Source organism: Hyperolius riggenbachi, chromosome 6 (assembly GCF_040937935.1).
Source record: "Hyperolius riggenbachi isolate aHypRig1 chromosome 6, aHypRig1.pri, whole genome shotgun sequence".
In the NCBI taxonomy this organism is placed as follows: domain Eukaryota; kingdom Metazoa; phylum Chordata; class Amphibia; order Anura; family Hyperoliidae; genus Hyperolius; species Hyperolius riggenbachi.
The window spans coordinates 330,207,870-330,229,422 of NC_090651.1; the positions used below are offsets into that span (position 1 = coordinate 330,207,870).

General features: G+C 45.5%; 1 protein-coding gene across 2 annotated transcripts in view; it reads left to right on the plus strand.

Moving 5' to 3' along the window:
* The window catches only part of LOC137522915 (carcinoembryonic antigen-related cell adhesion molecule 1-like), a 67,146-nt gene extending 56,916 nt beyond the window's left edge, over nucleotides 1-10,230 (plus strand). For both annotated transcript variants that reach the window (XM_068243057.1, XM_068243058.1), the window contains exons 9-10: nucleotides 2,121-2,164; nucleotides 9,899-10,230. In XM_068243057.1, the coding sequence (XP_068099158.1) occupies nucleotides 2,121-2,156 (36 nt within the window). In that variant the 3' untranslated portion in view covers nucleotides 2,157-2,164; nucleotides 9,899-10,230. The remainder of the gene's footprint in view (nucleotides 1-2,120; nucleotides 2,165-9,898) is intronic.
* Nucleotides 10,231-21,553: the final 11,323 nt, after the last annotated feature.

Here is a 21,553-nt window from a genome sequence, read left to right on the forward strand (position 1 = left end):
GGAGATGGATCAAATACTGACAACAGAGAAAGAATTCTAACACAGAATGACTTACACTGGGATACCCTGAGACATAGTGTAGCCAAGGTATAGCCAATATTGACAGCATCACCAGAAACTGCTGAGATCATAGGTCCTTCACTTTTATTGAAAGCAAGGAGAACTAGGAATGTAAAAGATTAGTTGGTCACATCAGAGTTCGGAGTATGAGAGAGCAGGATGAGAGGAGAACATGGCTGGCAGAGGTGCATAGATGCGGGAGAGGAAAAGTGTGACCCTTTGTACATAAAAATAAAAAATTTGGGGACGCAAACTATGAGAAGGAATATAAAATAGGTGCATTCATGAACTGTGAAACGTGAGGTGTATATGGTTGGTGACCCTGTAGATTGCATTATATAGGGAAGACTTCTTGTCCATTTCAGGTCAGAATCTTGGAATGTAAGTAAAATATTACCAGCATCAATATTAACAATAAGGGACTGTTGAGGGACCATTATTTAGAGTACCATGAAGGAAACTTCAATAGCACTATGGTTAGAGTAATTATGTCAATTAAAAAGGGCATAAGGAAGAATGTCATAGACCGGGAGCTGACGCCGCATTATCTCAACCCGGAAATAGACTTCTCAGTATATTTAGTCAATAAGAAGCTTGATGTAATGCATCTTTGCATGGAGAAGAAATGACATGTGATCCATAAAAGTACCATGTGACGATTTAATAATGAAGAGATGTTTCCATGGGACTGCAACCATGACATACTGTATATACTGGTATATTAATTTCCCCAGCCCTCGCAAGCTGTTACTGTTTTTGTGCTTTTGAAATATAAGATCTGGTATGAGAGGTGTGTGATAACATGCCATATGTGGACATATGCTGAAATGCATTTATTATGAAACTGGAGAATGGACAAATCTGCCAGGATCTAAGTTGGCGCCCAGGACACGAACAGATGACTAGCCCTATGTGGATATATAAAGTGTCACATGTCACCTCGGGTGCACTTCACCAAATTCCTGCTACTTCCATCTCAAAAATATCTCCAGAATGTGTCACTTCCTTACATAAGAAGATACTAAAATGATTGTACATGCTTTAATCATATCTTGACTACTGTAAATCCCTACTGTGGCCTACCAAAAAACACCTCTCCAGTCCATGTTGAGCTCTGCTAATTGTCTCATCAACCTCTTCTCACACTCCTCTGAAGTTTCCCCTCTCTGTAAATCCCCCCATTGTTTGCCAATTACCCGAAGTCCAAACTTCTAACAGTATCATCCTAAACTCTACCGAAGTTATCCCCTCTACACATTTTAACATTCATCTCCAAATACCACCCCTCCAAGAACCTTCACTCCTCCCACTAAACAAGTCATCTTCTCTCACTCTTGCATCCAGGACTTCTCATGAGTGTCATTTCTCCTGGAACTCTCTCCCACAGGCTGTACATCAGGCTACAAGCCTGGATATCGTCAAGCACCCCATCAAATTATGCCTTCAGCTCTTATAGCTAGAATTGGAAGGTCGCTGCCTTATTCGCTAAACTCTTGTCACCATCAATTATGTCTCCACCCACTACCCTTTAGGTTGTAAGCATGAAACCCCCCCTAGTTTTTTTTGTTTTGGTTGTAGTTCATCAAAATTCACCAGTATTGGTAATGTCTCAGGCTAGATTCACAGTGGGGCATTGCATTTTGATGTGAAGCTAAAGTCGCAATGCAAAATTACAACGCAACACGCCCAAAAAGTCACAGCGCAACTTAACATTGCGTTACCGTCGCATACAGCAGATACAGTAGAGCATACAGGCAATGTAAAGTATGCTTCCAAGTCATTACTGAGCATGTGCAAACAGTCTAATGCAGCTAATAACGTGTATAGCGCACAGCATGCAGTACTTTCACTTTACGTGCAGCGTTAGTCACCAACACAACGTGTGCACTGTGAACGGCGCATTGATTTTCCATTGCAGTGCGCTATTTTGACTTAAATTTTGTTTTAACGTGCAACTTTAACGTCCCACTGTGAACTTAGCCTCAAACTACACATAAGTTTTATTCATCTTTACTTATGTTACAGCTTCTAATACTGTGTTTTGTTTGTCTCACCTATAGGAAGCTGACGGGGTGTACGCAAATTGTATAAAATGATGCTGACAGTAAGACCTTTTTTTTTCATACATATTACATACTCTATGACAATAATAATGTTAATTAACCAGAAGGATTATGTAACATTCTAATAGTCTGCAATATTGAATTCACCAGTAGTAATGAATGAACTTGTTCGCCGGCAAACAGTTCTCGGCGGATAACGACCGTTTGCCCAATCACGTGTACCGCAAGTTTTTGTGTCCAAAATTTGTGTTCACATTTAACATTGACGTCAGTGACTGCCGACTTTAATGGTCAGTAACAAAGGAGAACAGTGGGAACAAGGGGGAAACATTTTTTAAAAGGCCTTATAATTTTTTCGAAAATTGATTTTAAAGTCACAAAAGGAAAAAGGTGTTTGTTTTTTTTAAATGCGGTTAAATGACAGATAATGTATTAACCTATTGGTAGTAAAAATTTTCATATATCGAAAGAAAGAGCAGTGAATTTCATGCCAGTGTTTCCAGTCGGTACACAGTGCATAATGACCACCTGGAAACCCAGTGAAACTTGCATTGCAATGCTTTGGCCAGGGACTGCTGTACAGACGCAAGATTGCTGTATAATGATCCCTGGTAAATTTACCTGCGATTTGGCCATTAAAAAGTTAAATTAAAAAAAAAATGTGGGCTCCCGAGCCTCTTTAACCCCTTTTCACCAATGCAGGCTGGGATAGCCAGATTGCAGAGTATGGACCGTGTGGGGCTCCACAGCCTGACCTATACCAGGCTGCATGGTCCTTGGTATAAAGGGAGCCCTGGAAGGCGGGTTGCCAAGCCTTTCCCTCTCCCCCAGAGCCCTTGTCCCTTGGAGGAGGAGGGGGCATTGATGTGGGGTTAGCGATGACCGGGGAGGGTTCATGGTGGCATCGAAGTACCCTTTACCCATTTCCACAAAGGGTTAAGCTGATCATACACCTAACGATTTTTCCGCCGATATACAGCAGATTCGATCACTGTGATCGAATCTGCTGTGAAATCGTTACGCAAACGCTGACAGAACGATCGATTTCCGTCCAAAATCAATCGTTCCCGTTGATTCTCGTCAATCCGTCCATGCAGAAGATTTCCCTCGATCGCCGGCGGGTCGGGAGTGCATCGATAGCGGCGTTCGAATGCCCGACGACCGACGCTAGCGGCAATACATTACCTTCTCCGGCCGACGCGCCTCCCCCTCTGTCCCCGCAGCTTCTTCTCCGCGCTGGGTTCCGGACCGGCTGCTGCTTCACGAGTCGCGCCGGCCAGAGCAGGTAATGTATGCGGGCAGGCGGGGGCAGCGGCAGTGAAATCGATTCACAATCTGTTTGCAGTAAAGGCAGCTATACGATCCCTCTCTGATCAGATTCGATCAGAGAGGGATCTATCTGTTGGTCGAATCTGATGGCAAATCGACCAGTGTATGGCTACCTTTACAAAATCCCAACCACAAGTGAAGTCCTCTAATAGTCCTTAATAGCATCTTCAGAAATGATCCCACAAAGATACCTTGATTGAAGATCTCCACCCACCACACATGCCACTTCCTGCACAACACTAACTGTACTATAGTATAGCTGAGAAAATGTCATCTTTAAAAGTCCCTCCAGGGTTCCCCATTGGTCCATTAACAGACCAATGGAAGGGTGGAGGATAATAGCTAGTCCTGTCCCCAACACTGCCACCGGTAGAGTTGAGCTGAAATTTTCGTAATTTCGCATTACTATAATTACGCATGCGAAATTTGCGATTACGATGCGAAATTAGCGTAGCGAAATTGCCATTAAAATCGTAATTGAAAATACCGTAAGCGTAATTTTCAACGCGAAATTTCACGTTTCGTTCATGCCGTAATTTCGCATTAAACGCTACCGTAATTTCGCGTTAAACCGTAACGCTCCGTATAATATAAAAAAGCCGCCGACTTTAAGGGTTAATAGCAAAGCCCCCTTAAATGCTAAGAGCCTCAAATTTGGAGAATATATTAAGGAGATCAGGAGGAATAAGAGGAAAATTTTTTTTTTCAAAAAGACCTTATAGTTTTTGAGAAAATCGATGTTAAAGTTTCAAAGTAAAAATGTATACATTTAAAAACCCGCCGACTTTAACGGTTAATAGCAAAGCCTGCTTAAAGTTTAGGAACACCAAATTCCTAGGGTATATTAAGGGGATCAGTGGGAATAAGAGGAAAATTTTTTTTTTCAAAAAGACCTTATAGTTTTTGAGAAAATCGATTTTTAAGTTTCAAGGGCAAAAATGTCTTTTAAATGCGGAAAATGTCAGTTTTTTTTTTAACCCCTTGTCCCCCATGCAGGCTGGGATAGCCAGAATGCGGAGCACCGGCCGCGTGGGGCTCCGCACCCTGACTATACCAGCCCGCATGGTCCATGGATTGGGGGGTCTCGGAAGGGGAGGGGCAGCCAAGCTTTCCCCTCCCCCTCCGAGCCCTTGTCCAATCCAAGGACAAGGGGCTCTTCTCCACCTCCGATGGGCGGTGGAGGTGGAGGCCGCGATTTCCTGGGTGGGGGGTTCATGGTGGAATCTGGGAGTCCCCTTTAAAAAGGGGTCCCCCAGATGCCCACCCCCCCTCCCAGGAGAAATGAGTATAGAGGTACTTGTACCCCTTACCCATTTCCTTTAAGAGTTAAAAGTAAATAAACACACAAACACATAGAAAAAGTATTTTAATTGAACAAAAAACATAACCACGAAAAAAGTCCTTTAATATTCTTAATTAACCATTAATACTTACCTGTCCCTTTAAATAAATGATCCCACGCAATATCCTCGGTAGAGATGGGCCGAACGGTTCGCCGGCGAACGGTTCCAGGCGAACTTTGGGGGTTCGCGTTCGCCTGCATCAGGCGAACTTTTGCGGAAGTTCGATTCGCCCCATAAAGCTGTATTGAGCAAAATTTTTCGCCTCCATTTTACTGTCAGCAGACATGTTATTGTGAAACACACTGCTTTCAGTGCTAAAGACCCCACCCACCCTTCAAGCTAGGTCCTTTTATACCATTTGACTCAGTTGTCTGCCTACACTAATTAGTTATGGGACAGCTGCTACACACTCTGCTAGGGAGATTTTAATTGGCCTTCCTTCTACCCTTCTACCTCCTACCGGAGGGAGGAGGGTCTCTTCTGCCACGGAATTATACTATTTTAAAAACCAGTATACATCATACCATAGCCAGGAATCAAACCCAGATCTCACTGTGTGGTGGGCACGTCACCCTAAGCACTGTACCACTACAGTAGTAAGTGAAGCTTGCCTAAAATTTAACATTTATGCTCAACGCAATAGAACCATTAGGTTGCTTAAAGGAGAACTGTAGTGAGAGGTATATGGAGGCTGCCATATTGATTTCCTTTTAAGCTATACCAGTTGCCTGGCAGCCCTGCTGATCTATTTGGCTGCAGTAGTGTGAATCACACCAGAAACAAGCATGCAGCTAATCTTGTAAGATCTTACAAAAATGTCAAACACCAGATCATACCATAGCTGGGAATCAAACCCAGATCTCACTGTGTGGTGGGCACGTCACCCTAAGCACTGTACCACTACAGAAGTAAGTGAAGCTTGTCTAAAATTTAACATTTATGCTCAATGCAATAGAACCATTAGGTTGCTTAAAGGAGAACTGTAGTGAGAGGTATATGGAGGCTGCCATATTGATTTCCTTTTAAGCTATACCAGTTGCCTGGCAGCCCTGCTGATCTATTTGGCTGCAGTAATAATAATCCAAACATTTGTATAGCGCTTTTCTCCTGTCAGACTCAAAGCGCTCAAGAGCTGCAGCCACAGGGACGCGCTCAAGAGGCCACCCTGCAGTGTTAGGGAGTCTTGCCTTGAACTCCTTACTGAATAGGTACTTGACCTAGCCAGGATTCAAACCCTGGTCTCCCATGTCAAAGGCAGAGCCCTTAACCAGTACACTATCCAGCCACTGTAGTGTGAATCACACCAGAAACAAGCATGCAGCTAATCTTGTCAGATCTTACAAAAATGTCAAACACCAGATCTGCTGCATGCTTGTTCAGGGTCTAGGGCTAAAAGTATTGGAGGCAGAGGATCTGCAGGATAGCCAGGTAACTGGTATTGCTTAACCACTTGCCGACCGCACGCTTATACCGTGCGTCGGCAAAGTGGCAGCTGCAGGACCAGCGACGCAGTATTGCGTCGCCAGCTGCAGGCTGATTAATCAGGAAGCAGCCGCTCGTGCGAGCGGCTGCTTCCTGTCAATTCACGGCGGGGGGCTCCGTGAATAGCCTGCGGGCCGCCGATGGCGGCTCGCAGGCTAAATGTAAACACAAGCGGAAATAATCCGCTTTGTTTACATTGTACGGCGCTGCTGCGCAGCAGCGACGTAAGGCAGATCGGCGATCCCCGGCCAATCAGCGGCCGGGGATCGCCGCCATGTGACAGGAGACAGCCTGTCACTGGCTGCACAGGACGGATAGCGTCCTGTGCAGCCCGGATCTCCAGGGGGGGCCAGGTAGGAGAGGGAGGGGGAGGATTTCGCCGCGGAGGGGGGCTTTGAGGTGCCCCCCCCCGCAACACCCGGCAGGCAGGAGCGATCAGACCCCCCCAGCACATCATCCCCCTAGTGGGGAAAAAAGGGGGGCGATCTGGTCGCTCTGCCTGCACGCTGATCTGTGCTGGGGGCTGCAGAGCCCACCCAGCACAGATCAGCTAAGACAGCGCTGGTCCTTAAGGGGGGGTAAAGGGTGGGTCCTCAAGTGGTTAAAAGGAAATCAATATGGTAGCCTCCATATACCTCTCACTACAGTTCTCCTTTAAGCAACCTAATGGTTCTATTGCATTGAGCATAAATGTTAAATTTTAGGCAAGCTTCACTTACTTCTGTAGTGGTACAGTGCTTAGGGTGATGTGCCCACCACACAGTGAGATCTGGGTTCGATTCCCAGCTATGGTATGATCTGGTGTTTGACATTTTTGTAAGATCTGACAAGATTAGCTGCATGCTTGTTTCTGGTGTGATTCACACTACTGCAGCCAAATAGATCAGCAGGGCTGCCAGGCAACTGGTATAGCTTAAAAGGAAATCAATATGGCAGCCTCCATATACCTCTCACTACAGTTCTCCTTTAAGCAACCTAATGGTTCTATTGCATTGAGCATAAATGTTAAATTTTAGGCAAGCTTCTCTTACTTCTGTAGTGGTACAGTGCTTAGGGTGACGTGCCCACCACACAGTGAGATCTGGGTTCGATTCCCAGCTATGGTATGATGTATACTCATGTATGTATCCTCAGCTATGGTATGATGTATACTCATGTATGTATTCCCAGCTATGGTATGATGTATACTGGTTTTTAAAATAGTATAATTCCCTGGCAGAAGAGACCCTCCTCCCTCCGGTAGGAGGGGAGGATAAAATCTCCCTAGCAGAGTGTGTAGCAGCTGTCCCATAACTAATTAGTGTAGGTAGGCAAATGGTATAAAGGACCTTGCTTGGAGGAGGGAGGGAGGGTCCTCCAGCAATGATGTGTATTTCACTCAATTAGGTGTGGCTCCAGGTATTAGAGCTTTTGAAACATGTTTTCTATCATTTTTCCAGCTGATAGAATGTTTTAAAACTTTGAAAGTTCGCCTCCCCATTGAAGTCTATTGCGGTTCGCGAACTTTTTCGCGAACCGAACCTTTTGCGGAAGTTCGCGAACCTAAAATCGGAGGTTCGGCCCAACTCTAATCCTCGGAAATGTTCTATCAGTTACAATGTAACAAAGTTATTACAATGTAACAACTTTGTTACATTGTAACTACGCCGCACCCGACGTCACTCACCGCCGCCGCCGCCGCCGCCTCCGCGTCTGTGCTGCAGGACCCGACAGAGCTCTGAGCTATAGCTCAGAGCTCTCGAAAGCATCTTTGTATTTGGGCTCCAAGGAGCCCCATTGGTCCTTAGCAGACCAATGGGGTTCCTTCTGATTTGAAGGAACCCCATTGGTCTGCTAAGGACCAATGGGGCTCCTTGGAGCCCAAATACAAAGATGCTTTAGAGAGCTCTGAGCTGTATAGCTCAGAGCTCTGTCGGGTCCGGACTCCGTGCAGGACGCTAAGTCCCCGCCGGCTCCGCTGCCCTCCCCGCCTCTCCCACATGTCACCCACATGTCACCCACATGTGGGTGACATGTGGGTGACAGATGTGGGCGGGGTGGACAGCGGGAGCTGCGGGGACTTAGCGTCCTGCACGGACGCGTATGCGGCGGCTGAGCGGCGAGTGGCGTCGGGTGCAGCGTAGTTACAATGTAACAAAGTTGTTACATTGTAATAACTTTGTTACATTGTAACTGATAGAACATTTCCGAGGATATTGCGTGGGATCATTTATTTAAAGGGACAGGTAAGTATTAATGGTTAATTAAGAATATTAAAGGACTTTTTTCGTGGTTATGTTTTTTGTTCAATTAAAATACTTTTTCTATGTGTTTGTGTGTTTATTTACTTTTAACTCTTAAAGGAAATGGGTAAGGGGTACAAGTACCTCTATACTCATTTCTCCTGGGAGGGGGGGTGGGCATCTGGGGGACCCCTTTTTAAAGGGGACTCCCAGATTCCACCATGAACCCCCCACCCAGGAAATCGCGGCCTCCACCTCCACCGCCCATCGGAGGTGGAGAAGAGCCCCTTGTCCTTGGATTGGACAAGGGCTCGGAGGGGGAGGGGAAAGCTTGGCTGCCCCTCCCCTTCCGAGACCCCCCAATCCATGGACCATGCGGGCTGGTATAGTCAGGGTGCGGAGCCCCACGCGGCCGGTGCTCCGCATTCTGGCTATCCCAGCCTGCATGGGGGACAAGGGGTTAAAGAGGTCTGGGAGGGGGGACCCCACGTCGTTTTTTTTTTTATATTTCCCACACTCAGAACGAAGTAAGTAAAACTCTTCCCACTTGGGGGAATCTATAAAAATAATACACTATTGTTACCTGTGCAAAAAAAACTGACATTTTCCGCATTTAAAAGACATTTTTGCCCTTGAAACTTAAAAATCGATTTTCTCAAAAACTATAAGGTCTTTTTGAAAAAAAAAATTTTCCTCTTATTCCCACTGATCCCCTTAATATACCCTAGGAATTTGGTGTTCCTAAACTTTAAGCAGGCTTTGCTATTAACCGTTAAAGTCGGCGGGTTTTTAAATGTATACATTTTTACTTTGAAACTTTAACATCGATTTTCTCAAAAACTATAAGGTCTTTTTGAAAAAAAATTTTTTCCTCTTATTCCTCCTGATCTCCTTAATATATTCTCCAAATTTGAGGCTCTTAGCATTTAAGGGGGCTTTGCTATTAACCCTTAAAGTCGGCGGCTTTTTTATATTATACGGAGCGTTACGGTTTAACGCGAAATTACGGTAGCGTTTAATGCGAAATTACGGCATGAACAAATAACCATTGTAATGCGAAAATTACGCGAAAATTACGCTTACGCGAAATTTCGCGAAATCCTTCTTCATTACGATTATGTACTTACGGCCATAATCGTAATTACACTAATTACGCGAAATTTCGCGAAATCGTAATTAGGTCATTACGCTCATCTCTAGCCACCGGCTCCCACTGTCCTCTTGCCCGCCCACACGTATCGCACTAACCCATGCTGGTACCTACAGCACCCTGATAGGTGCTGGCTAAGTCTCCTTGGACAATGAATGGAGAAAGAATCAAATCTCAGAATTTATTATGAGTATACAGGTGAATTTCCAAACACAGGAGACTGATGTGTAACTATCTTGTGTCTCTCAGGACTTTTGGCATGAAACAGAAAAAAGCAGAGAGAGCTGGAGACAGCATCAATACTCCCAACATCTGTACTACAGACAAGTCTTCTACAGGCTGGGCTTTCTTTTGGCACCCATTTCTGGCTATGTGTTTTTCTGTAAAGCACATTAATGCAAGGATCATGTAGCTATTTCATAATCCCATCCGAAAAGACCACAGAAGAACTTCGCTTGTTTCTCCAGTTACCGAAATAAACGTCTCTCTGGAATTCTCTTGCCATGAATTTGTGGAACAGCCACAGACATCCGTGGTTATTTAAAGCTGGGATGAATATATCTTTCTTGACATAAAAGGTCCTAACATAAGATACAGCTAATACATTTTGTTTGATGTCATTGTTATTCTATAGAAGAAATTATGAAGATATTGGACTAGTTTATGTGCATTTCAAGTCTTTTATTGGCTGGTCATAATCATGTGATCACGCATTGACTATTTCAGCCTATATCACTGTGCTGCTTCTATTCATTCTCCAATAATTTCATTACTACTTATCACTCCTAAAAGATCTATATATTTTTATCTTGTTTTGTTTTATTTTGTTTTTTTGTTTGTTTGTTTTTTGTTTGTTTGTTTGTTTTTCAGGACAGTACAGTGGCGTAGTGGTTAGCGCTCTCACCTTGCAGCGCTGGGTCTCCGGTTCGGACCCCAGCCAGTGCACCATCTGCAAGGAGTTTGTATGTTCTCCCGTGTCTGTGTGGGTTTCCTCTAGGTACTCTGGTTTCCGCCCACATCCCAAAAACATACAGATAAGTTAATTGTCTCACCCCTGAAATTGGCCCTAGGCTACAGTACTTACACTACATAAATCATACATAGACATATGATAATAGTAGGGATTAGATTGTGAGCTCCTTTGAGGGACAGTTAGTGACAAGACAATATATATATATATATATATATGTTACGGCCAGAACCCGTAGTGTGGCCACTTCACGTTCTGGCCGGTAAATGTGCGAAGTGGCCGCAGCGCAGCGGCCAATGTTAGAAATGGAATGTTACACCGTCTCGCTGCGGCCAAATTGATGACAACTTGCATAATTTAATGAAATATAGCCGGCGGCAATGTAATAGATGAAGCCGCCGGCTTTCGCACTGCATCCTCCTCTCCCCCCTCCAATAAATACAATAAGTAGCAGCCGGCGGGGACATGCAGCCGGAGAGTCGTTCGTCGCAGCAGGGGCAGCAGAGCGGGGAGGCTGCAGACATTGCTTCTGCCAGCACCCGCTCTGCAGGAACGGCAGGATTCCCCTGCTGCGACGAACGACTCTCGGGACACGCGTGTTCCCGTCGACTGCTACTTATTGTTTTTATTGGAGGGGGGAGAGGAGGAGGCAGTGCGAAAGCCGGCGGCTTCATCTATTACATTGCCGCCGGCTATATTTCATTAAATTTAGCAACTTGTCATCAATTTGGCCGCAGCGAGACGGCGTAACATTCCATTTCTAACATTGGCCGCTGCGCTGCGGCCACTTCGCACATTGGCCAGCCAGAACCCGAAGTGGCTGGCCAGAACTAGAAGTGGCCACACTTCGGGTTCTGGCCGTAACATATACACTGTACAGCACTGCATAATACTAAATAATAATAATAATATTTTTGTTCAGTCATTATCTTATTTTCTATGCATTTTAAAGGGAAAATAAGGGGAAAAAATAGAAAAAAAACACTATTTCTACATTTACATTCATTATAGCTTTACAATAAACAGTTCTAACCATAAGTTAAACCCACACATTGTATTTGCTTATCCATCCTGGTTATCACAATATTTAGATTATGTTCCTAGTACAATCTGTGGTGACACTATTGTATTTGGAAATAAAGGTGTCTTTTAGTTTTCTTATTGTACAATATTAACAATGATTACAAGACCTTATTTGCAAAAATAATAGTAATATACTCTCCTGGCATACATATTTAAAAAGCAAAGTTCCTAAGGTAACAATATATGCATTTTCTTTTATATTCTGTCACTTTGTTTTCATTTTATAAGTCTTTTATTTTGGTACAGAATATGTGAAAATGTAATTGCTTTTGATTCAGTTTGTGACTAAACAGAATACAAAAGACATGGGCCTCAATCCTAAAACACTCTAAACTCTAGTCTACTACTTGTCACATTTGTCTCTTGTAGTTTTGCTAAAACTTTCTCAAGTTTGATCATCATTTTAAAAATTACTTTTTATGTTGGATTGAGTTTGCCCCTACCTATTTTTTATGTGACATGGTTCCAAGCTTTAAAACACACCAAAGTGTATTCTACGACTTGTCATGGATAAAATGACACCACATGTGCCTCATTTAGTTGCAAACTGGAGATGCACTCTCCACAACTACCCTGGACATCCAGTTGGCATTAAGTGATTAAGCTACATACATATGCTAGACCAAGCTTGGATAAGCCTTACAACAACCTCTTTCGAGACCTTAGTGTCTGTACAGTCGTCCCCAATGTCCATTGACCTGTTAGTGATAGGAAAAGACATACCGGCACCATCAGATGAGTAAATATAAGCTCTTTATTGTAGAATGACAGCGGTCATAGCGACGTTTCAGAGCAACCACCCCTTTATCAAGCTTAGCTGTCTGAAGGTAAAGAATACTGATGTATATCAGGTTTATATATGCAGCATATATCCACAAGCAACCAATCAAAATATGTATACATTTTTACCAATCATATGGTCCGTCCTCAGAGCGGACCTGATAGGAAACTCACAAGGTTACTTCTTATAGGACAGTTTGAATATGTCCCCCCCCACGATCTCCACACTTACCAATGGCAGCAGCGAGCACCCCTGGGTCCTGGCATGTCATGCAGTAACACCCAAAGCTTGATAAAGGGGTGGTTGCCCTGAAACGTCGCTATGACAGCTGTCATTCTACAATAAAGAGCTTATATTTACTCATCTGATGGTGCCGGTACGTCTTTTCCTATACGTATGAAGTGAAGAGCCAGAGTGTGGCTGGTTTTACCGTGGCACATCGAATTAAAGTATATGAGGAGTGCTTCACCATTTCTACAAATTATTGACCTGTTAGTGAGTGATAGGCCTGGCTATAAGTTCTGCTCTCTCACCCTGCCCACTGTGTGGCGCTCCTTGTGTGACACTCCATTAGCCCCCCACATAGCAACAAAACATGTTGCTAGCCTCTAGCTATCCCTTCCTGGTGATGTACCTCATACGTGTTTATGGCAAATCCATTCCTAAGTAGATGAGTTATATCCAGCACGTATGCAATGCCTGACACTTTATCTTAGCAGTACCAAATTATAAAGTACAAAGACCTATGAGATCTACAGCCTTGAGAAATCAAGGTTACTGGTTACAAGGTACTGGTTTGCACCATCTTTTTCTGCAAGTTCCCTTCTGTTCTGAAACTAGAACGAATGGAGCAAGGCTATGAGCTGGATTCAGCAACCAATGGTTTGAAAGAAAATACTATGGGGAATGGGTGTGTGAATTGTTTGGAAGCTCATTATTTCTACCACCTTGGACTGACACAGCAGTACGGGAAACCTGGGGCAGTTTCTAGTTCTTAAAGGCTCCCAGGGCAAAGATGTATCAATTTCTCCCCCCCCCCCCCCCCCCCCCCCCCTAGCCTCCATAAACTCAGGCACACGCTTGCGATCCAGTAGCCAGAAGTGCACCCCAGTAGCCAGAAAGCCCCCATTTAGGTAGCCAGAAAGCTCCCCCCCCCCGTTTGAATTTAGGTAGCCGGAGAATCCACCGGACAATCTCAGAGAGCCCCTCCCCTTTAGGCAGCCAGAGTCGTCCTCCCCCCCCCCCCCCCCCATTTAGGTAGCCAGAGAGACCCGCCCCTCTTGGTAGCCAGAGAGTTACTCCCATTTAGGAATCCAGAGAGCCCCCCTTTTGGTAGCCAAGAATGTTCCCCCTATTTAGGTAGCCAGAGACACACACACCTTTTGGTAGCCAGAGAGAATACCTGAAATATTTTAATTGCAAATATGCATTCACACAACAATATAAGTCAACTGGATTTGCACAATTACATTAATAAACAAGTAAAACAGTTGTCAAATGACAATATAAAAAAAGTCAAACTGGGATAATCTCCCACCTCCCAAATAATTTTCCTCTCAAGAATAATGTCTATTTCTACCATTCCATAATAATGCGATATCTATGCAAATAACCTTTAGTACATAATTATCGCATTGCACCTGATGAGTTCAGTAGGGCAGGTTTTATAATGGTAATAATACTCTCTAAGCTTTCAGTTTTCATTTCTCATAATAATCTGAAAATATGTATATCGGTGTTATTATCTTAGCTGTTTCAAGGTTTACTAGCGCAGTAAAGAATTTGTCCTATTCATAAAATTTTGTTTTCAAAGGTTTTATTGAAATTTTAAGGTTTTAAACAATTCAAAAAGTGCATAACATATCTAGGGATGATCGAAAACAGCAAATTCCGTACTGCCGAAATTTGCGGATTCCGCAAGCGCTTAATTCCGTCGCTATGAAAATCCGTCGGATTTTTGTAAAATTACTCAGAATTCAGGATTCCGACTGAAAAATTAAAGTAATCGCAAATGGAACCTTGTTTATGCTAAATAGTAGCCCATAGCACCTATTGACTGTTCCCTTAGTCCTTTTCCTCCTTTCTCCCTCCTCCCGGAGGGAGGAGGGTCTTGTCTTCCAGGGAATTGTAGGATTTCAAAAGCCAGCTTACATACATTGGCCAGGAATCGAACCCAGGTCTAGTGCTTGGTAGGCAGCTCTCCTCACCACTATACCACCACTACATGGACGTACAGTATGTCTTTTTTCAACCAAAATAACTATGTAACTATGTAACATGCTGAAGCCAGCCTAGCATGCACCATTATGATATATCCAAGAGAAAAATGAGCTTGCTTAGGGATTTGTAGGATGTCAAAAGCCAACTCACATACATTGGCCAGGAATCGAACCCAGGCATACCGCTCTGTAGGCTGCTATCCTAACCATTATACCACCAACACAACACACTGCAGTGCTACATGCTGAAGCCAGCCTAGCATGTACCATTATGATATATCCAAGAGAAAAATGAGCTTGCTTAGGGATTTGTAGGATGTCAAAAGCCAACTCACATACATTGGACAGGAATCGAACCCAGGCCTACCGCTCTGTAGGCTGCTATCCTAACCATTATACCACCAACACTACATGCTGAAATTTCTTGGAGCAGACTTACTTCCTCCCTCCAAAAGACACACATACATCCCCATAAAATCATTCAACAGCAACTACGTGCACAGTCTTTGTGGTACACAGTCTTTGTGGTACACAGTCTCTGTGGCACAATTGGTTAGCGCGTTTGGCTGTTAACTGCAAGGTTGGTGGTTCAAGCCCACCCAGGCATGGCCTTGCCTTTTGTGTTCAACAGTTGTCTGACGAGAACCCCAGATAGCCATGTAGATTCATCTCTCTCTCTCTCTCTCTAGTAGGGATGGTCACCGCTTTCCACGGAATTGTATTTTCCACAATTTTGGGCAAATTGGTCATTTTGTTCCGTTTGGTCGGAACAGAATTGCTTTTTCAATCCGGTGGAATTCCGAAATTGCCTGTGAAATTCTGCCGGTATCCATTGATGGTTTTAATCTGAAAATTCAGTTCAATGGCATCAAGTCCTAGAGAGAGAGAGCTCATGTTTCTCTTGGATATATCACAATGGTACATGCTAGGCTGGCTTCAGCATGGAACATTGTAGTGTGCTGTGTTGGTGGTATAATGGTTAGGATAGCAGCCTACCAAGCGGTAGGCCTGGGTTCGATTCCTGGGCAATGTATGTGAGTTGGCTTTTGACATCCTACAAATCCTTAAGCTAGCTCATTTTTCTCTTGGATATATCACAATGGTACATGCTAGGCTGGCTTCAGCATGTAGCATTGTAGTGTGTGGTGTTGGTGGTATAATGGTTAGGATAGCAGCCTACAGAGTGGTAGGCCTGGGTTCGATTCCTGGCCAATGTATGTGAGTTGGCTTTTGAAATCCTTAAGCTAGCTTATTTTTCTCTTGGATATATCACAATGGTACATGCTAGGCTGGCTTCAGCATGTAGCATTGTAGTGTGTTTTGTTGGTGGTATAATGGTTAGGATAGCAGCCTACAGAGCGGTAGGCCTGGGTTCAATTCCCAGCCAATGTATGTAAGGTGGCTTTTGAAATTCTACAATTCCCTGGAAGACAAGTCCCTCCTCCTCCCTCCGGGAGGAAGGAAATAAGGAAGTCTGTTGAGCAGAAATACTTCTTATTAGGTAAAAAATAGTTTAGTGGGAAAAAAAATTAGCATTCCGTAAAATTCCACGGAATTCCGTATTTTTTTGTGGTAATTCCTCCATAGTGATAAAGCAATTCCGTTCCTTCAGAATGGAACGGAATCACCAAATTCTGGCCGGAATCACGGAATTCGTAATTCCGCGGAATCCAGCGACCATCCCTAAACATATCTATGCATAAAATTTTGAGTTATGCTCAATTGAATAATTTTTTCAAAGTCACTTAAAATGACTATCAGGAATACTACATTTCAAAGACTTATGGTGATTATTAGTGTAATGAAGATCGTATTCCCAGCAGTGGGTTTAAAGCAAGCTATAGTTTGTCCAATTACAGCAAAACCCCCGTTATCCAGAATTCAGTCAACCGGGAGTCTCAACTAACCGGCAGGCCTGAGGAGATAATAGGAACTGTTCTTTGCTGGGTTTTGGGGGCTGTTTGTCGGCCATAAAATACTCACCAAGCCTCTAGCAACATCTTGTAGCTCCTAGCAGGCTCTTGGAGGCTTTCCGGCATTCGTGCACGGCTCCCAGCATGTCACATGACCCAACACAGATCCGAATACACACCAGGAGCCGTACACGGAGGATGCTGGAAAGCTACAGGACGTCGCTGGAGGCTTAGTGAATATTTTCTCCTGTGGGGGGAGGGAGGTTTGCGCTTTTTGGCCGGTTGCTCAAGCAACCGAAAAGCACATGTATCCAGCATCAAGAGATCCCCTTGTCAGGAACCAGCCCCGCGGCACGCCTGCAGATACGGTTCCCGACTGGAGGTTAGATTAGATCGCGAGGGGAGCAGCCTTATTCAAGCTAACACAAGGCTGTCACCCCTCAAAAACACTTCTTACTGCCACCACTAGCTGCTGCTAGACATTTCAACAATTCCCACTCTGCTGTTGAGTGGCCTGCACGCAGTCCGCGTTTTCGTATTTGGGTCAGCTTTGCACTTTAGGCCAAATACGGGAACGCCACACACACAATACAATCACACAGTAGCAAGGCACAATCCCAGCGGTACAATCAGGCACTGAACTTGTAACACAAATTACACTGCAATCTCTTCAGACTATGAGTTTTCGCTAGTACAGCAGAAGTCAAACTTATTAAATAAATATTTAATATTCCAGAAAAAGGTGGAACAGTGCAGAAGACAATATATACAAAAGATTTACAAAAACAAAGTAAAAATTACAAAGTACAAGAAACAAAGATACACACAAGGATATCTGCTTACCAAAATAAATGGGAATCAAGATAGAAGAACCTTGAACTTGGTTTTGTGGACGGTGTGACGCCGGGCGACGCCCAGTCGGCCAAAACGCGATTGCGGTCGCTTTGCGACACAAATCGTTAAACCAAGATCTGATGTGTAGTATCCCTCTGCTTAAAAACAGCTGGGGAATCTGTCTTAGCTGAAGTGACAGCCTGGGGGGAAGGTGTTAATTAGCTTGGACATATTCCCTGTGGAAGGCACAATTTCCCTTTTGGCTCTGGGAACCAGGTGACACCTAGATGTTAATTAGTCAGCAGAGAACTCACTCTGCCATTTGGGGAAGACAGGATGAGCTCCCAGCAGGGGGCTATTCAAAAAATCTGCTCTGCTCAGACCGGCCGGAGCCATATTAGAAAGCATGGAGTTTAGTATTTTGAGCATGTTTAAGCAATACCGTTCAGGTGAGAAATGTGAAAGTTATATCATTCTGCTGGTCCGGATCTTGTGAGTGTTTTGATATTAAATTTGGGCCACTGCCCTAAACAGAACTCTGGGAATTCCACCGTTTTTTAACCAGGCATGCAAACATGCCCAAGTTTGATATCATATTAATCGGTAGGTTCTGGGGATCGAGAATATGTACTTATTATTTGTGGGCCGGCCGCGCAGGTCTGCCTAGGGAACATGTCAGGATTATGAGGTTGCTAAAGCCCCTGCCCACATGTGATTACCATAGTCCGGCCTGGAGGGCCGACTCTGGGAGCCTGCCTCTGAGCTCAGCTCCATAAAAAGTGAATGAGCTGCCTGGGAAGAAGTTTCCTCCCTTTACCATCTTCATGACAATCTGCTGCCAGCCAGAGGACATAGGGCTGGTGGCCATTTTGCTGACCCATCTGAACAAAGAACTCTAAGAACTTGAAACCGTTTTGCTTGAACTTGATTGGAAACCAGAACTCTGATTTTTCCCACAAACAGGACATCTTTCCAGGAACTAAGTATTTTTCTCCCTTCTTTTATTTTTCATACTGGCTATTACTGTTTAATAATTGTCTGTATATATTAATTATTTATATTGCGTGAATAAACGACTTTCTCCAAGTCATTCACTTTCCGCTACCCTGCTTATCAGCACACACAGAACTGATCCCGGGTCTCTGAAGATACGCTACTGTTTGTTTGTTGTTGGCTAGACAGAATATCGTGTGTTTAACCGTTTTATTCGCAGGATTAGTCAGTCAGTTAGTGGGCTCCACGGTCCCATGATAACCGCGGTGGTGGCAGTTTACTCTGAACCAGTGGGTGAAGTGGTAATCACCCGTGTCTCACAGGCTCCCTTCTGAGTTGTCTGCGGCTAATTCTTAACGGTTCCTGCGCATTGACTGCGACCAGAGTTCGCACGATCTGTGCGCTGGCACCGTTTAGAAGGCTAAGTGCGGTCAGCCACTAGGGCTCCTGTGACAGTGTTAGGCAGCGGTTGGGATCTGTGTTGTGCTGAAAGTATCTGCGATAGCGCTAGCGCTATCGAGAAACAAACTAATTCGTTGGTGTAGCTGGAAGGCAATATATTTTTTATATATACAGAGAGACTGTGTAGCCAGTACCCCTTCCCCAAAGTTTTATTTTATTTGGCATGGAAATGTCCGGGAACTACCAGAACATGTGCCTAGCAGACCTGGAAAATCTTTGCGAAGAGAGGGGCATTGGCATCCTCCGCAAGACAAAACGGGACCTGATAGCAGACTTGTCCAGATGGGATGCCCAGCAACTGCGGGAGCCGGGAGTGTCCGCTGAGGTGGATACCAGCCCATCTGACAATCAAGGGGAACCAGAGGCTGAAGATCTTAGGCGTACAGAGGTTGAGCATCCTGCGGGCCCTGTTGCAACAGTTACGCCAGAGACTGTCAGTATGGACCCCAATCCCAGAGTTTCTGACATTACTCGCCCGGAACTGGCCAGTACTGGACTGTCCATGGGTGCTGACCCGGTAATGCAGCAGGCATTACAAAAGCTGATGGAGACTGACCTGGAAAAGTACATGCAGTACATGGAAGCACGAGAGGAACGGGAGCGCCAATCTGCAGAACGCAAAGCTGCTGCTGCTGAACGCCACGCGGAGAGGGATGCCGCAGAGGCGCGGGAGAGACGACAGCATGAGCTCAACATGGCAAAGGTTCAACAGGCCAGCCGGAGTTCACCGCCCAGCCTCCCTGCCGAAGGAGCTGCAGCACCCGTAAGTGCAAAATTTAAATTTGCTAATATTGAAAAAGACACTGACATTGACTTGTTTTTGCGGTCTTTTGAAAAAGCATGCCGTCAGTATCGTCTGTCCCAAGACCAGTGGGCCAGACATCTGACACCTTTGCTGCGCTACAAAGCGCTTGATGCTTTCGCAGAATTGCCTGCGGAAAAGGATAATGATTATGATGCTATAAAAGACGCTATCATTACTAAGTACCAGCTGACGCCAGAAGCCTATCGCAAAAAGTTCAGGGCCTGGCAGAAAAAGTCTTCTGATTCGTACCGAGATGTGGTCAGCAGCTTGCTCACCACACTCCGCCAGTGGACACTCGGCCTCACCAAAGGGTCTTATGGCGTCCTGGAGGACTTGATAGTCCTGGAACAATTTCTGAACATTTGCCCTGCTGATGTACGACAATTTGTGCTAGAACGCAAGCCGGCTTCAGCAACTGTCGCTGCAGACCTTGCTGAGACTTTTGCAACTACCCGGGTGGCTGATACCCGCAGGACTGTCCCATCCAGCTGGAGGGGAGGTCAGCCCAATACCTCGGCAGACTCTCCTGCCCCTGTGAGCCGTCCGCCACAGAGGCCACCCAGCACAGCTTCTGCACCCAGGTCTGCAGCCCCTGGAGAGGTCACCTGTCACTACTGCCACAAGACGGGACACATGAAGTTCACCTGTCCGGAGCGGAGGCAGGCCACCCCAGCACCTGGACCACCCGCACCTCGCCCGCGGCAGACACCACCCGCCAGCATACCCCAACCAGGAGCCGCATCCAACCTGATGTTTGCAAAGGGGACAGGGAACTCCCCCATCACAAGCAATCACCAGCTGGTTACTGTGAATGACCAGCTTGTCACTGGTTTCCGTGACACCGGAGCAGATGTCACTCTGGTGCGTGCACACCTTGTCCCCGCAGAGGCCATCATCCCTGACCAGTACCTCACCCTCACTGGAGTGGGGGGCACTCTTTCTCACATTCCCCAAGCCCGGGTGTCCATCGACTGGGGGGTGGGGGTCCACGAGAAGGTTGTTGGGATCCTGGACCAACTGCCGGTCCCTGTTTTGCTGGGGACCGACTTGGGCACGCTGGTGTCGTACTATGAACCTGCACCAAGCCCTGTGGAATGCCAGAACGGAGACGGACTCTCTGCCCACACCCAGGTACTTTGCACCCAGGGGCAAGAACAGGGGGGAGGTGGGTTGAACGTGCCCAGTTCAAGGGAACCTGTGGTTGATGTACAAACTGTCTGTGATGAAAATGTTCCTGTTACTGTTGTTAATGCTTGTAACAATGATGTAGGTGATGCCAATATGTGCCATTCTGAAGGTATACCTGTGCTAGCAGTAACACGCAGCCGTACTGCTCAGAACCTGGGCTCAGAACAGGTGGAGGAGGTTCCGGCCTCCTCCCCCTCCTCTGACCACAGGGATGGTACCTTTCAGCCACTAACCTCATATGCCACGGGCCAGCTGGCTGAGAGTGAGAGTGCTGCATTTGTGCAAGCACTCCAGACTGACCCTAGCCTCGAGGCCCTCAGAAAACAGGCTTCTGAGCCCCTCACAGACGAGGCTACCTTCAAGGTATACTGGGAAGGTGGGAAGTTGTACAGTGAGCCTGTACACCCCACCGAAGGTGAAATGGGGATGGGTACCAAGTTGCTTGTGGTACCTAGTGCCTTCCGGGGGCATGTGCTGAAGTCCGCACATGACATTCCCCTGGCCGGGCACTTGGGGATCCACAGGACACTTGATCGTATCCGGGGACATTTCTACTGGCCTCAAATGCAGATAGATGTGACGAACTACTGCCGCTCATGTACCATTTGCCAAAAGGTAAAAAGGGCTGGGAATCCCCGCAAAGCTCCCTTGTGTCC